Below are 18,137 nucleotides of genomic sequence, written 5' to 3' on the forward strand. Positions count from 1 at the left end.
TCTGGCTGAATATGGTAGATAAAAAGTGTAAGGAAATTAGATGATGTTTCAATAAAAGCAAGTACAGTAGAATGCAGAGATACGGCTGGGAATTACTAGCCTCTCTGGCAGCTAATCTTTCTTTTTAACATTAATTTTATTCTTATCAAAATACAATGTATAGGGAGAATTTTAAAGATTAAATAATGGTACTAACTTTATGAAAAATAGAGTCCGTGTCTCACCGGTCCCCACCTTCCCATCTTACCCCCTCCCAGGAGCTCTCTAATAATATTCTCCACATGTCTCAGGAATGTATTTAGGATGCTCCTGGTATCAGTTAGTTTTAGTCTTTACATATTGACGCCATTTAGGATACAGGAGAGCATCATTCTGCTCCCTCATCCCGCATCACCTTGTGTTTGAATTTGTTTTAGTCTTCTCCAGTTTCCCATCTAAAGGCAGCACTGTTAGGGTGAGGTTTTCTTTTGTTCTTGTTAAATCAGTTTTCAGTATATTACCCCAGGTATGATCATGTTGGTTTCTGATTGCTATAGTGACAAATTACTTTAAACTTGGTCTTAAAATAGCACGGAGTTGTCATCTTACAGTTCTAGGGACCAGAACTCTGAAATGGGCCTTATTGGGTAGAGTCAAGGGCTATCTTTCTTCCATTTAGAAGCTTCTAGAATTCCTTAGCCTTGGTGGTATCATCTGAAAATCTGCTTCTGCCATGTCTCCAACTTTAACACTCTCCTTTTCTGCATTGTAAGGACTCTGGGGTTTATGCTGAATGCATGTCAAAAGTGCAAGATCGTCTTCATGCCTCAGCTTGAATCTGAAGAACAAAAAGAACAAAAGATGATTTATGCACAGGTTGACATAGTAACAACATCTTCAGAGGGCCAGTATTCTGTACATAGTGTGTTATGCATCACCACGCTAATCATATTTCTATTTTCCTGTATATTTTTTTAGAGGTGATCATTGGGCTGTTTTCCTCTGCCTGGATTTTATTTAGCTCTCATGAATTTTTTCCATATTCTACAGCGATATGAAACCTTCCTTTGTGCTTTCTGCAGTCTGAATGGCAACAGATAAACTGTCACTGTGTCTTATATTTAAGCTGCTTTCTAAGTTCTCCGCTCTTTGGGCCAAGTCACCTTCTATATTCTTGGGACATCAGCAACTTCCTGTGGGGATTTCCTTTTGGTGGTCATTGTCAGCATCCTGGGGATTTCTTTGCCTTTGTCTGCATACTGCCTTTTCCTTGCTCTCATGTGTTTCTCCTGAATGATTTACATCATTGTTCAGAACATCCTCCGCAGCTTTTCGAGAAGAGATATGTTGATAGTTAATTCGGTACCTTAGATTCCTTACTGTCCCTTTAATCAGCGGTGTAGACAGCAAGGACAAGCTTTGCCTGACTGGCAGAAAGGCCTCAAGAGCTGGATGCTCTGTCCTGAGCTGCCTGGCACAGAGCTTAGGGATGGTGTTTCTCTAATGTCTTCATACACATGAAACATTTAATCAGTGTCCTTCTCAGATGTCACACATACTCAACCTCACATTAGTTGCCCAGTGCAGCTGGAGAGAGTCCTATAAAGAATCTGTTTGAAGAGTTAACTCCAGCTTTTACCCATAAGAGCTGCACCTCCTCCCCCATAAAACCTGTTTCTGACAGCCTAGTCATGGAGAGTGTCAAACATTAATTTTCCTTCTACTTCCTCCTGCTTCTCCAACTGATAGCAACCCTCAGGACCTGCAGGTACTCACTGTTTATCTTTGCATCCCCCATGAAGCCCTTGCCTGCCCCTTTTGTAGGCAGGGCTTCTTGATAATCATCAAATGAGCCAGTCTTGGTCCAGTGTCCAGAACCCCTGCTGTGGATGCTCCCACCCTGCTGTACCGTTCTTTCCCAATATTTGTGAGTTGACAAGTTAACCCAGCAGTGACCTTTACACATCATTGAGTCCCTGAGTCCCTGAGCCAAGACACCATCTAGCCCTTTGCTGTCATCGAGATGTCATCAGCCCACAGCTATCAGAAATCATCTTGTGTATGTCCTTATCAAGCTTCCCTGATTAGTGACCCTATAGACGACCCTTTTGCTCTCATCCGTTGTTGCATCTCTTGCATCTGGAGCAGACACAGTTGAATAGACGTTTATTAAATGAATGATGGTATTAGCTTTTGAGAGTTCATGTTGATACCTTTCTAACCCTTACTGTACTATGTGGCTGTTAAAGGGAAAGAACCTCCTATAGTATGCCTTCTTTGAAAGTTTTCTTCAACTGTGTTCTCCTTGGAAGAATCTACAGATAGTTGAACATTCATCAAGAATGTTTGTCCCTTTCACTCTTGGCTTTGCATCTTGTATGTGCCTTGTAGAATCCCACAACTCAGGAGGAAAGAATAAAAAAAAATTGATTTCAGAGATCTGGCTCATAAATTTCACTGGAGAAGCCAAATTACTTGGGTTGAGTGCCTTTTGTCCATGCACCTCAGGTCTGTGTATTTGGAATCACTTCGGTGAGCTTCTTAAACTTTGCCCTCTGAGCAGCTGTGGAGCACATTTTATGCGATATTGGGTCCTCTTGTTCAGCTGAGTTTCTTATCTGGGTTGCTGTTTGGGAATGGCATGGATTCCTTGGTAATTAGGTTTCTGTGACTCAGAAGTACTTCTGGGGCTCTGGCTATAAAAAGCCATTCCCCTTGAACAGGACAAAAGTCTCCATACACTTTGAGGTTAGTTAGGTTGCTGAGAATCCGAAATGCAAAATGAGTATGAAAAATAAGATGATCGCCCCCACCTCCACCTGTACTGAGGGACGTTAAACTAGAATCTAAATGCTGAAAACAGGTCCTTGATGCTAAGCATCTTGGAGATGCCCCCTGTTTCTTCTTCAGAATTTCGAGGGGCACTGTTGTTTGGAGGATGGGTAGTTCTTTGCTGTGGGGGTGCTGTCATCTCTTTTTTTGTAGGATGTCTCAGCACCATCCTGGCCTCTACCTACTAGATGCCAGTAGCAGCGGGTCCTCCTGCATATCCCAGAATGTCAATCTAGAATTGTCCCCAAACATTGCAAAACTTTATTTACAGCTGTTATTCAGGATATCTTACAGAAAGATCCAAACATAAGCCATGGCACTGAATTCATTAAAAATGCATAATGTCAAGTGCAAGAGAGGGCCACTTGTTTGTTTCAGGCCGCCCGGCTAGCTTAGAATCAAAATAATCACACAGAAGCTGTATTAATCAAATCACTGCTTGGCCCATTAGCTCTAGATTCTTGATGGATAGCTATTACATCTTAATTTAACCCATTTTTATTAATCTGTATATCACCCTGAGGTTGTGGCCTACCAGCAAAGTTTCAGCATGTCTATTTCTGGCAGCTCCATGGCATCTCTCCGACTCTGCCTTCTTCTTCCCAGCCTTTAGTTCCGTCTTCACCTACCTAAGTGCTGCCCTCTCAACAGGCCAAGGCAGTTTCTTTATTCATTAATGGTAATCACAGCATACAGAGGGAAATCCTACATCAGGCAAGGGTGTGCTGTTCCTATAACAAAAGAAGGCTCCTGTTGTGTGCCCCCCCAAAGTTCCTCCAAAGCAGTGTAAAACAGTGTCCTTTACCTTTATCCCATGAGAATCATGTCACACTGCTCTCGGGTGAACTTCTCTGATCTATGGCTTTGCCACACAGAGAAAGCCATTCTTCCATGTTTTCTTCTTTAGCTTGTTCTGGGGGGAGCACTGGGCAGCTATCCTTGGCACTGGAGGTATACACAGCCATAACATATATCAGTGTTGTTCTATGAGTCTCCAGTCATGCAGGTAGACAACCCAATACAAGTGGTGACAAGTGCTAAAGAGAAAAATATGTCAGGATGAGGAGAAGGAAGCACTAGGTGTGGGAGTGTTGTGTCTCCAGGTAGTTCAGGCAGGGTATGAAGAAAGGTCAGAGTCCAGGTAGTGAGGTAGCGGATCATCATTTTTCCATGAATAAATAACCTGAAAATGAGGAAAAATGTGTTTTGTTCGTCATTCCAGTGATATCAATATCCAGAGCATAGTAATCTAGATCTGATGTTCTGTGAGTGTACAGAGGCTCTCATCATGGCCCAGCAAGGCCTGTAATCTCATGGCAACCAGGAAGCAAAGCAGGAGAAAGAGCCAGGGTATTAGTGTTGTCTTCTAGATGGTGCAGCCTGTGCCCTAAATCCTATCTACTACTAGGGTTAACCACGAAGGTTCCACCCCACCTCAAGTAGTTTCACAAGTTGGGGACTTACAGGCCACTGGGGGTACCTTTAAGATCCAAAGAGTAAGAGAAGAATAATTCCAAAGGGAAGGAGGTAGATGTGAACCAGGCATCAGTGACAAATGGTGACCTGTGGGGGGGGAGGGGGCAGACAGGGGGAAGGGCTGTGGGGGATGGGGATGGGGAGGGGCAGGGATGTGGATCTTTGGATACCAGCTCGAATTACATGAGCCCTTATCTATTCTATCACCCAGGCTTAAAAAGCCTTAGTAAACCACAGCCAATTCTTTATTCTCCATTATTTGTTTTTTTTTTTTAAATTGGAACCAAACCCTCGTATTTGTTATTTCACCTGTGACTATTTTTTGTACATCTTGGAAAAATAAGGACTTAAAGATGATCATGAGATGTGACAATGCAAGGTAATTGTCTTTCCCCAGATGTCCCCTCTGTGCGTATTTGTTTTTGTATACACATATTTACATACTCCGATGTTCACTGGCAACTTGGTAGATTCTCAAATCATGTAGGAGCTGAGCTTCTGAGCTGCATGCCAGTGGGGGATTATCTTGGCTGTGTTGTTCATTGACTGGGAGCGACCTGCCCACTGTGGGTGGCGCCGTTCCCTGGCTAGTGTAAGTAGAGAAAGGCAGCTGAACAACAGCATGGATTTATAGGTCTCTTCTTTCTGATTGCTGGTGTGGTAGAAACAGCTGCTTCAGGCTCTTTCCAGCTGAACTTCTCTGCCATGATGGACCTTAACCTTGAAGTGGGCGTCCGAATAAACTCTTTCTGCTTTAAGAAGTTGCTTGTGTCAGGATGCCCTACCACAGAAACAGAAAAGCAGCTAAAATGCATCTGCATATTGATTCAAATATTCCATGTTTGTTTAATATGCATGTGTAATATCTGTGTCATATTGATTAGTTTTGAAATGTCTGATTAACTGTTTATAGTCTTTGATGTCAGGACCCATAAAAGGTTCATGGGTTATAGTTGGCTGCTATGTATCATAAGGATTTTTTTAGACTTATATGTTCAACTTTAAATCTGTTTTTCTATTATTAAAAATGTTACATAAATAATTACATAAATTTGTTTCTTTTATTAAAAATAATTATATAAATAATTGCATAAAATATTTGTATAGAACAATTTTTTTATTATTTTAGGAAACCTTGCTTTGACTTTTACCTCTAGCTTTGGCTGGTCACGTCTCTGACACTATTTAACATTATTTACTTCCTGCACACTGATATTTTGATATAGAAGCTCGGTTTTCTCCAGGGCTCTGTGACATTTTTGGTAAGACTACATCTCATTATTGCCTCAGGAGACATATAATGTCCAGTGTAAATCTCTCCAGGGCGTCAACAGTCATCAGTGCTCGCAGCCTGGATCTACTGATTCATGAGGGCTTGGAAAACAGCATTGCTCTGGGCCTACCAGCTCTTCTTTGTCAGGTGGGAATGCAGCATGAGAGAATCACTTCCCTATCTAGGGCATAGTGCATAAGAAAAGGGAGGTGTTTGATTCTTCTCCCTTTTCAAAACACTGAGGGGTCATCTCTGGCATCCCCGCTTCTTTCCCTCTTCCTCTGCCTCTTTTCTTATGCTTTCTCATCTCAGACACTTGTTATGTTGTTGCTTCTATTCATGCTTGACTATCTCATCTGGATCCAAGTGTCTTGGTGTTTGGCTCTTAGAGAGAATGAGAGGGAAGTTATTGGAGGTTTTGCTCGGAAAGGTGACCAATTCCAGAAAGGACCACTTTGGATTTTCTGTGCTCCCTACAACAAAGAAGGTACCTAGGAAAAACACTGAAGAGATGAGTTGAAGAAATTAATCCAGCTAAGTAACCATGTGCCTTGGATGTGGGTGGTTTCAGAAGAATCAGGAGAAGCTACACATCAGACATTAGAAGGAGGCTTCCCTGGGGGTTGGCAGCCATGCTAGTGGCTCCAATTTTGAATATATTAAGTAAGAAGTATTCAAAGGAAATGCAAGTGGGAACGGCCTATAGCCCATTGGCATACCTAACTAAAAGTCACTTGAGAAGATCTGTGTACAGAAGTTTATTGAATTAGATTAGAAAATATTTTCTAAAATGAAAATTTCCATGAAAATTAAAGAATTTCAGAACTTACCTCTTTTGGCTATAAGTAACTGATTTTTAAAAATCTTTTTAAAAACTCACAACACTGATAATTTTAAATCAGCTTTTGTAATTAAAATAGGTCTCTTTGTGGTATATAATTTTTTATTATTTCTTCGTATTTTTTTTCTTTTACTAAATTATAACCGCTTTATACCCCCCATTGCACCCCCTATAGAGACAATGGTGATCCAATGGGTGTACTTTCAGCTTGAATTTGATGCTTCTAAAAGATAGTTGGCTAAGTTGGTGACTAGTTAAAAATCAGCAATTTTCACAGAGAAAGTTGGCAAGTAAGGGCTTCAGTGTGGTCCTGGGACTCTCCATTAATCTCTGCTCCCCAGGTCTCAGCTCTGGAGAGCTACAGTTGCTACAGAAAGGTAATACAAGGAGAGGTGTGAAGACTGGCGAGAAGCCAGATGGAGTCACAGGTATTGGGGAGCATCCAGCCCTTGCTTCCCTTCTTGGCCCTTTGTATGGGACACGGTCTGCACCACAGTACCATGGCAAGAGTAAAGACACCAGCATCTGGGCGGAATGCTACCAGTGTCTGTGCGCCTTAGCTGCTGCTCCTGCATCACTAAGGAGCATGGCCGCAGTCTTGGGATGTAGCTGTGTGAACATGCCATATCACCTAGGGTGGTGTGTGTGTGCGTGTGTCTGTGTGCACATTTGTGCGTGACCTTGTAGTACTTAGAAAAATTGACGAAAGAAAGTTACGATTTTTTTTTCTGGTGTTTCTTTTCAACCAACCAGTAGCTGCCAAACTTTAAAACATTTTAAAATGCATCAGGGGAAGTGATTCAGATGTGTTCTTCATACACGACAATGGAAGTACAGTTAGTGCCAAGTTTTGAATACTGTGAAAAAGCCTGTGTTCCTTGAATAAATACAGGACGAAACTTGCTGGCTGGTAAAATATCTGCTGTCTCTTTCCTTCCTAACTCCTATTAGATTGCTGTTGTAGTGTTCTCAAGAATCAGCTTTTTACAATTAAGAATTCTCGCTCCTGTCTCTCGCGTTCCTCATTGGTACTTCCCCACCACCGCCTTGTGCCTGTTCACAGAAGTCTCTGCTGGAAAACAGAGTTCAACTTCCCCCAGATTAGCGCAGCTAGTTTATTCCTCTTTCTGGTGATTGCCATATATAGAAAAAAAGACCCAATTATTCTCACCAGGCGCCGTCCCTCATCTCCTGTGGACTATGAGTGATGTGGACTCCAAGGAAGGGGTAAGCACAGCTTTCTCAGGATGGCAGATTGAGATCCTGAGTTTCACAGGGTTGCTGTGTGGGGAGGGGTAGTGTACATCTTGCTTAGATGAACTCTTGTACATATGATACTGTTGTTATATATATATATTTTTTCCCCCAGTCTGCACTGGGAAACGGACTCTTCATTTCACTGAGGTAAAAAGTGGGTCTCTGAGTGAAGCGACTTTCTTTAAAAAAAAAAAAAAATCAGAAACCAATTACTTGATATGCAGAGCTGCGAGCCTCGTTCCTTTAACGAAATCAGTGCAGTGCGCACCACAGTTAACCTGAGGAAAGCCGCTGACAGCTCTTGATTCCGCTGGAGGTGGAAGGACCCAAACTTACCGGATCCCCCTCCCCCCTGAGAGGTTGTTAGTCCAGTCCTTTAGAGAGGTTCCTTTTGGCTCTCTGTCATCACCGGGACGCAGGCAGAGAGTGCGTGTCATGGTTACAATAGAGCGTGGTAACATATAACAACCATGAAAGCCCAGCGGGAAAGGCTGCAGATTCCGGGGCTGACCTTGGAGTAAGTATTGTCTGTCTTTAATATTTTAATGCTTTCTGCATGGCACTCGCTTTCCCTTTCCGGGGAACCAATAGCTATTTAGCATCTGTTTGCACTGACAGCCTCAGAGCACTGCAGGGTGAGGTAGAGGAACATGTTTTAAATGCATGGCATTTGGTTCCAGCCGATGTGCAAACCCAGACCCAGCGTTTTGCATTGCAGTCGGAGGGAAGGTGCCGCTGCATATTTAAAGTTGCTGAGCCCCAGTTCTGGAAACATCTTAGCAGCTCATTGTGAAAGAATGCATCAGTAGGCCATGGTATAGCTGGCTTTTTTCCCCTCTCCTCTTACTGTTTGTTTATGCTCATGACGCCTGTCTCTGAAGAAAGGCCCCTGTCTGCATTGAATAATAGAAAACATCAGGATGGATGAGCGTGCAGGAGAAGGGTTATTTGTGACATTCATTAGATGTGATCCATGTTTCATCAGTGCAGCAGAATATTAATGAACTGAAGAACATTTAGCATCCTCTCTGCATTCTCCAACCATGGCATGCAATGTGTTTACCTAGTTGGGGTCTGTGTTTGCTTAGCTAGTTTTTTTTTCTTTCTCCTTTCCTTCTTCATTGTTTTTTTTAACCCATTAACACATCTTATTGTCTTCTGATTTGATGCAACGACGTGAAAATGTCCACATCAGATTTGTGGCGCAGAAGTTAGACATCTGTGTTGCAGGACGTGTCAGCAAATTTTTATTTTAAATCTGTTAGTCAAAGCTGCAGACGCTGCGAGCGAGTCTGCGCTGACACACTTCAAAGAATAAACAGTAAAACAGGAATTGGGTAGGAAAATATAAATATCTCGTCATTTACGGCACAGATAGGGGGTTATATTTTTGTGAGATCTGTACATCCCCTATAACATCATACTGGACTAGGTCCGCCCCTTAAGTGGCCATCATTCCCTTGGAGTTCTGTAGGTGCACCTTGCAAGAGAGATTATCTTCCATATTAATACTTCATTGGATGTACAACATCCTAGTGAATGTTTTTTAAACCAGCCCTCCGTTTAAAAATCTGTGCTTATTTTATTCAAATGAAATACTCACTTATTAAAAAGTTGGGTTGCTCTCCCAAGCTTCTTGCCAGATGTGGCATTTTGTCATAAGGGGCACACGGATGCGATTTGCCCATTGCCATGGTTGTCTTTCCACCCAACCCCCCCCAGTAGTATTAAGCTCTCTATTTTTGTTGGAATGTTTTAGAGATATGTTTGCATCCTTCTGCCTTTCCCTCCCTCCCCTGCCCACAGCTGCAGGTGTAGGACCCAGGAGTACTACCCTTCTGTGAGAATTGTACCTCTGATTTTGAGTCAGGCACCCTTACACTCTTCGGATTTCAAAAAAATGAAAAGAGATAAATCTCATTTCACGTTAAACATTTTCTTGTCTTATTTTGTTTTTAAACATCTTGTCCATAATACAAGAAGACATTTAAAAATAACGTTAAAAAGTACAATTGATTGTTACATATGTTTCATTTTATCCTTGAAAGGCTGAGAGGTTGTCACAGTGTTTATGAAGTTGCTCATAATGACATAGGATACAGGAGTCAGCTGAGGATGGGGTTCCCTGGGTTTTGATTGGATATCAGATGGCTCCTTTTTGATCTGGGTGGCAAATGTTACTGTGCCTCTGGATTGCTGCGGCCACCTGAGGACCATAGATAGCAGAATACAGGATTATGTGTACATGCCATTGACATAGTCTCATGTCGTTTATTTTGTTTACCTTGGAATATAAGGTCATAATATATGTAGCTAGCTTTGCATTCATTCACAGACAAAACTAATCTTTGAGTAAATTCAGCTTCTGAGCACTATAGAGAAATATTAGAAATATTAGAAGAGAGCCTTCACTCTGATACTGTTAAAAGCATACATAATGTATTTAATGTAATTATTTAGAGACCACATGGCAAGGTCTCAACTCACAAACCAAATAAACGCAGCAGAGCTTTGGAATTCTATCTCCTGACACAATCGGATTTCCTTTCAGGAGAGTTTGTTCCCTAGGTACCGCAGCTCTGGAATAGTACATGAACATCCTCTGTGCCCTGTAGATACAGTCCAGAATCTTCCAATAACACAGGGCCAGTTTCCAATTCCTGTTTCTTCACTGTATGTTCTAGAAGTGAGATATTAAATAAACAAATATTGTAGAAATTAACCAGTTGTCAGTTTTTGCAGAAATTTGTGGCAACTTTCTACTCCCTTTAAAGTCATTTAGTTTTTATAAGGGTAACTAACATCTGCTTCATAACCCTTCACAGCACCCATCATCCATGTTTCTGTCAGGAGACAGTGTGGCGTCATGGCCTGTGCATGGCTATTTTAGGACAGGACATCACAGATAAGACTCCGTGGGACTCAGATAAAAATGAGTGATGTATCTGTGAGCATTCCTGAGAGGTTTCCAATGAGCTGCTAAGTTCAAGTACAGCATATTTCAGAACAGCAGCTTCTGAAGTGCTCTGAGGGCAGACGGAGTCCAACTCCTTAGTTTCCTGGGTCCTGGCACCAACTTGGATGGTGGTTTTCAGAGCCATTCGCCTTTGTTGGGATGCCTTAGGAAATAAATGGAGGTGTTTTGCCAGTATCACACTTAAGTTTGTGACACATGGAGCCAACTCTCAATTATACACACAGTGGGAGACCAAGACGGTATTAGAAAGGTCCCAATAATAAACTCAAACTAATTTTGGCTACCGTTTACAATTATCTCTGCCACCCAATGAAGGATGCAGTGGCCTTGAAATACCCACTTTGCCGCTTCATTCCTAGACCCTTTTCTCTAAGGTAAGAACATACAATATGATGTAGGACCATCGCCCATCAACAGAGAGGCAGTCCTTTAAGAAGTACATGGTGGTAAACCAGGCATCACTGTGGCTCACTTCTGCCTAAGAGTTAGTAGCTGTATAACTAATGTTCTGTCTAATTTTGCCGTTTTAAAAAAATGGGAATTGATAAGAAATCCCATTTTTTTTAAAAATAAGATCTATCGGTAAAATCATTAATGTATAGTATTCAGGACCATGGAGACATAGTGTTTACTGTATAAGCCATGAGGAGCTGAATTCTGACTCCCAGTACCCTATAAAAGTCAAGCCTTGAAGTACATGCCTATAGCCCCAGACTATGGGGGTGAAAACAAGTGAACCGGCCCCAGGGGGTGAAATGGCTAGGTTCAGTAAGAGCAACTGACTCATAGAAATCCAGTGCAGAGGTGTGGAGGAATACGACTTGAAGACAGCTTCTAGCTTCCACGTGTGCACCACATGGACAAACATACCTGCGTGCACATATACACACATCGGTACACACACATGCATACACACACACACAAGAAAAAGATAGTATAGTATATGTATCTACCTCTCTACCAGGGAACAGGCATGGAGCTCAAATCACAAAGGGTAAATGGCTCTTTTGGACCACCTTGTGATGAATATTTGAGAGTTGGCTGCTGGAAATGTTTGGTGGTTTTGGGTGACTTTGGGGAGCAAGTATCGCAATGGCCCAGTGATTGTTGCATTGGCAAAAAGAAAAGAAAAACGTCTCTGATGTATAAAATAGTCCAAAGATACATGTGAAAAATTTTAAAGTTTTTTATAAATATATATGCATGAGAAGCCTTATTAGCATTGTCCTTGAGGCTGAGGAAAAATAACCAATACTGGGTCATTGCTATGAGGAAGTTTTGCTTTTCTCTGAGTACTTAAGAATACTTTTGGTCTTAGATGAAAATGTTAATATCTGGGTTTTTTTTTTAAAGCTTCTGCATTTAACCTGATTGTCTGCATTGTCTGATCACCATTTCCCTCCAATTCTGCTCTAGATTCACCAGTGAGTCTCAGTCTAGAAAAGCTTTCTCCTCAATGTATATTCCATATAAAATTACGTCCGATTGCCTTTGATGCAAAATTCACTATGGCAATAACAGACAGGTTGCTCTGTGACAAAGAAAAGGCTCAAATACAAATGGCAGCTGTAGTTTTTAAAATGTAATTTTCCACAGAAAAGCCGCCACCTTGTTCTGTATTCTAGAGCTGAAAAGGGCAAGTGATTTGATGATTACCTGGCCTTATTGGTAATCAGGCCCTGGTGATTCGGGCCCAAGGGGAGCCCGGTCCCTCCTGCGAGCTGTGCTATTTGTACTGTAATCATTTCTCCCACTCGGAATGATGTTATTTTAACTTGCAGTCTCACTCCGAGGAGCCTGAGTCCAACCCCATCCAGCCCGGGCAGCCCTTCTAGTCCTCTCTCAGCCTTTCGCTTCTGGAGGTAAGCAAGTATACCAGGGCCTGCCAGGGCTGCTTGCTCTCTGATTCCCGGGGACCACCCAGTCCTGGAACAGTCTGCCTCGCACAGCACATGGGGGACCTGCTTTGGAATTGGTGCCTGCCTGGTACCATATGCAGTGAGGGAACTGGTGGACCTTGCCTACTGGGTTACAGGGAAGCCACTGAGAGCTTTGCTCGTCCCCTCTACTGCAACTTGGGAACATCACATGGTCTTGGGTTATTGTCACTTCCGTATGTCTGCTAGGTTTTCATAGGAAATGACTTGGGCCCGTGAGGAGTCGGGGCAAAGAGTAGGCCATGGATGTGACCAAAGTACATAGTAGGAAGTTCTCAAAGAATTGTATTTTTAAAGAATGGAAATTTTAATTATTTTTTTAAGTGTTGATCTGTTCCTTAGGATGATATAATTTATTACTTCCTAACTTATGCTATCATATCATACTATCTGTTCCCACAAACTATTTGATTCACTATGCCTTTTAGGATCAAGTATTAATTTAAAGGGTTTGTCTTTTTAATCATTTTTCAGACTTGGACTTAAATACCCCCTACTCATAGACTGATTTCCCTTCTTTCTCCTCTGTTCACCAGAGAAAACTTCTAAAGAACCCCATGTTTGTGATCTCTGTCACTGTGAGATGCCTGAGGTAAACCACGTGAAGGAAATACGCATTTTGTTTCCTGGTTTCAGGCTCTTACTGTGGAGTCTGAGAGAAAGAATTTCTTACCTGTGAAGGTTAATGGGTGGCTTTGAACTTCGGCGCATTTCAGCTGATAGGGTTTTACTTATTTTTATGGAAGTGACATTTAGCATGAGAGATGAGTGTCTTATCTGGTAAACCTGTGGATAAGGCAGAGTATGATGGTGGGAGGCGAAGCTGTTCATGCCTGACAGCAAGGAAACGGACAGGAAGAGGCGGGAACCCAGTGTGCCCTCCCCTTCCATCAGCTAGGCCCCACCTTCGACTTCCCATCACCAAGCTCAACACATACACTTTGGGGCACGTTTTGACAGCTTATTATGAGGTTGCATGATAGAAAATACTAACTGCTCTATTATTTATTTATATATATATATATATATATATATATATATATATATATATATATTCTAATGGACCTTCTTGAATTTAGTATCTTTGAACCTCCATGTGTCTAATCAGAATATTTACCCCGAGAACTCAATGTAGCTATTCCTTTTTAATCTTAAGAAAGAACACAGAATCAGTCTTTTGGTTGAAGTTGACTTTCAGTTGGGAAAGATAACCTTGCACTGATAAGTACTCTATTTTCTATAAGCAAATGAATACATTTGCCATTCATAACAAGTGCTTTGAAAATACTAACTTATAATCTTTGGATGGTATTCACGTAGTTTTACGTATTTGTTTCTGTCTTATTTATAAGGTAAGACTAAATGGAAATGTGTGGGAAAGTTGACTAGGGAAATGAATTAATGACTTTGAACTTTGGTTCTAGTCTTCTACTGATAGATAGCATTGTGTTTATTAATGTAAAAGTAAAGTTTAACTTGAAAGTTATATGTAATAATTTTTATAAAGCATCATCTAGATGTAATAGATCCTAAAACATAGGAAAATGCTTTTCTCTTCCTGGAGAATTCCATTGCTCTTGTAATTTATCCAAGTGTGGTGATCAAAGCATGAGATGCTGAAGTTTCTTCTAAGTGTTTATGCTTTTCTGTGTCTTTCCTAAGACAGGATGCTGTTCAGAGTGCAAGCAGGCAGGATGCTGTGGTAGCAGAGGGAGGCAAGGTTCTGAAGTGTTGTGAAGAAACGTTGTATGAACTAAAGTGTTTTATCTGGACTATCCTTGGAGTTTAGCATTGCCGATGGGGGATGGGGGGGCAAAACAAAACACAGAACAGAGCCAGTCTAGCCAATCTAGGAGATAAGAACATGTGTTTGAGAAACATTGTGTCAGTACTGGGCTAAGGAAATAGGTCAGCAGCTAAAGATGCTTGTTGTCAAGCCCAGTGACCTGAATTTGATCCCCAGGACCCATGTGATAGAATCGACTCTTGCGAGTTGTCCTTGGATCTCCACATGTGTGCTATGGCTTACACACACGCTCGCGCGCGCACACACACACCCTCTTATGAATACATATGCATTCTTACAGACTCAGACACACACATACTCATATACGCACAACAATCAAATGTAATAGCTTCTTTTAGAAAATCATGAGCTGATAGGACTATTAGGAGGGTGGAGTAGAAGACAAGCCTAGGGTTGTTCCTGGAGAGATTACTAGGATTTACTGCGGATGTAGCAGGCAGTAGCATGTTTAATTAGCAGCATGTACGAAGCCTTGGATCTGATCCTCAGCACCACATAATGCTGGGCCCGATGGTGCAACCTGTAATCCCTGCACTCTGGTAGTAGAGACAGGGATCAGAAATTCAGTGATGTTCTCAGCTCCATAGCGAGCTTGAGGCTAGCCTGGAATACATGAGACAGTCTCAAAAACAAAACAAACAAGAATATGATTAATTTGATTTGGGACCATGTTATGTAGGTCCTTGACTACTAAACGACAGCTCTTCACTCACTTCCATCTACTACTGCCAGCCACGAAGGGGGGATTGCCTCTGTTTACAGATAGGGATACTAACTCCGAGAGAGGCTTAATAGCATAGACTCAAGCTGAAGTCTCAACCTTGCTCCACAGTTGGTGACTTCAGACATCCACACTGCTATGAAATCATTTAAATAGAATTTTAATTATCTGGTTTAGGTAGACCTCGTGACTTTCATTTAGACTCTTTTATTTCCCAAGAGCCTTGCTCAGCAAATGGAATGCAGTAAACATTTGAGAAAGGTTTATTAAAGAACAGATGAATGAATAAGAGCCGGAGATGTATCAACTTGTGTGCCGCTAAGAAATCCACCATCCAGTGAAAGTGGACCAGCTTCCACACAAACAATTGTGTTCGTCACTCACCAGCCTAGGATTATGGAAAGGATCCGCTCCCTTCAGGGACCAATAGTGTCTGTAACACATGCCTTCAAGGCTGCCTTGGGCACAAAAACCTAACCGGTGGATTGGAAGTTCATAGAGAATGGCATGTAGTTGATGCTGGTGCACATTCCATCACGAGGAACGTGGCGTTCTGGTCACACCTAATGAGATAGGGCTCACCTGAATTGAGGGAAAGGAGCAAACAGGTTTGGTGAATGGCAGCCTTTGTCAGAGAAGCTGATGAAAGAGAGGTGTAGATTGGAGATATTCAGTAGGTATTTTTCAATGGCTGATAGAAGCTGAGGTTTCCGGCATGGATAGCTGGGCCAGAACCTAAAAGAGTTTGGGAGGCAAGACCTAGTGATGAGTCTGCCCCAGAACACATTGTTCTGGAAGGAGTTATAGGATTGGCAGCTTGGACACACGTTTTTCTGATAGTGCCCTCTAAAGTGTCTGCTATAAGATGATGGTCTGATGTTATAAATTGTAGGAATATAAATGTGTTTGTGACATTGAAAACCAGTGTATCTATAACACCACGGATGGCTCTCTTCTCCCTTGGGCTGCCGCGGGTCAGATTTCTCCCCTGTGCCCTTCTTGTGAGTGTGTGTGGAGGTGCAGGGGAGACTGACAGTTGTGCCCTTTGAGGTGCTGACATCCACTTTCTAAATATGGTGGTGGAAGAGTCTGCTCCTTTCATGGTAAAGGAGGCAGGCTGTACTGACGGCTGAGTCAGCTCTCCTTCTCCGGCAGGTCCCCGTGGGCTTCTCCAGGTCAGCCTTCCAGGCGGCTGGCCAGAAATGAGAGCTGCAAGCTTCCAGACGGCTCTCTTGCTGAGCAAACTTGCTCTTTGGGAAGATGCCAGCAACACAACTTTGGGCCCCGTGTGAGAGGAAGAATTTCCCAGAAAGTTTTCTGAAGATATGATGGGCTCCCCAACCCCCGACCGTCCATTGGGGAGGCTAGATACCCACATAGCCCGGAAGAAGCCGAGGGGGGCTCTGCACTAACGGAACATGAGGCTATAGTCCAGAGGCCCTTCTGGTCTCACGTTCTGACCAGTTTGTTTTATAGTCTTCCAACCATCCTGAGAAAAGAGGTGATACTAACACATCCCTTAGTTCCTAAACAAGTAAGGTATGAATTTAATTCTGAACATCAGTTTATCAGCTGCCAGTGTGACAGAAAGCACCGTGAGGACCTTAAGTGTCCTTGGTACATGCCTGCCCTCTCCATTTCTGAGACAGCCGTGGCCTTTCTGAAATTTCCATGATACCTGTGCTGCTTACGGATTCTGTTCTTTCTTGCTTCTCCCATGTCCCTCATCTCTCTCAGATGTGACTGAAACACACATGCTGTATTTCCTGTGTAATGTAGTGCTTGTTGCTGAGAAAATCCACGTCATTGTGTTGTGAACTCTACCAGGAGAGCACACGTTGTCTCCTTCACACGCATATTCGTCAATCTTCAACAGTTCTCACGTATACAGGAGAGACCCCATGAACAGGTATCAGCCGAGTGAGTGGTTGTGTATTATTTCCTAGGATTTGAGTCTGTGCTCCGGACATGACGTGCGCTTCTGTACCAGGTGTGTCGGAGAGTGGTCCTGAAGCCTTGAAATACAGAGTTTGAGTTGTGATGCGTCCCTAAATTGTGAGTGTCAGCTATCAAAGGCTATCAAAATGTGAACACAGACCAGGGAGCAGCAATTTTATCAGTACGGAGAGGACAAATTAAAGAGATACACCTGATGTGAGGCGCACCCCAGCATATGCTGGAGACTGTGCTGGGCTAGGGTGAGGGGCAGAAAAAGTGTTGTAGAAATCAAGGCATGACGGACTGAGGAAGAGAATTGGATTATACTCTCTGGAGGGAAGGACCAGAGGACCTCACTTTCTACCATCTCTCTGGTACCCAGAACAGCACCTAGCATGTCCTGAGAGTCTCCAACTTACAATGGCTCCACTTAGTGGTATGGTGACTTTTCCATGGCACAAAAATGTGAATGTGTTCTGTGGGAACCGTAAAGTTTGGAATATTGTTCTTTTCCAAGTCTAGTGGTGTGTGGGAGGATCTTGTCTGTTGTGCTGGCCAGCAGTAGTGAGTGGGAGCTCCCAGCCAGCATTATGATCAAGAAGGGAAAAAGCCAAACTGATGCTGTTGGTAGGCCAAGAAGATAGTTGGTTCTGACCATTTATTACGGTTTTTATTGGGACAGCGCCTCATTATAAGCTGAGGGGCATCAATATTAGATACTAAATAAAGGCCATGTTGTTGATTATGGTTTGAAGAAAGTAGAGAAGGGCCTGAGAGATAGGTCAGTGGGTATATGCCATGGAAGTATGAGGCCTGGGTTTGAATGCTCAAACCCTATATAAAGAATTGGTCATATTGTGCAAATGTCTATAATCCTAGCATCCTTATAAGGGGATGGGAGAGGGCAGAATCCCTGGAAGCTCACCAGTCAGACAGTGTGGTTAATATGTGTGTGTGTGTATATGTATATATATACATATATATATATATATATATGTATATTGATTAGGTGGAAGTCAAAGATTGACACCTGAGGTTGTCCTTCGACCCCTACACATGCACCATACACCTCCGACCTCTACATATGTGCACACATACT

The 18,137-nt window shown here is 42.5% G+C and overlaps 1 protein-coding gene across 6 annotated transcripts in view; it reads left to right on the forward strand.

Moving 5' to 3' along the window:
* Positions 1 to 18,137, forward strand: part of Mast4 (microtubule associated serine/threonine kinase family member 4) — a 582,086-nt gene that overhangs the window by 360,611 nt on the left and 203,338 nt on the right. The window contains exons 1-2 of one of the 6 annotated variants that reach the window (XM_075976165.1): positions 7,916 to 8,175; positions 12,417 to 12,497. The exons of the other annotated variants lie outside the window; for them this stretch is intronic. Of the exons in view, the coding sequence (XP_075832280.1) occupies positions 8,129 to 8,175; positions 12,417 to 12,497 (128 nt within the window). The 5' untranslated portion in view covers positions 7,916 to 8,128. Of the gene's footprint in view, positions 1 to 7,915; positions 8,176 to 12,416; positions 12,498 to 18,137 lie in introns of those variants that run through there. 6 annotated transcript variants of the gene reach the window in all.

This window comes from Microtus pennsylvanicus, chromosome 6 (assembly GCF_037038515.1).
Source record: "Microtus pennsylvanicus isolate mMicPen1 chromosome 6, mMicPen1.hap1, whole genome shotgun sequence".
Taxonomy (NCBI): domain Eukaryota; kingdom Metazoa; phylum Chordata; class Mammalia; order Rodentia; family Cricetidae; genus Microtus; species Microtus pennsylvanicus.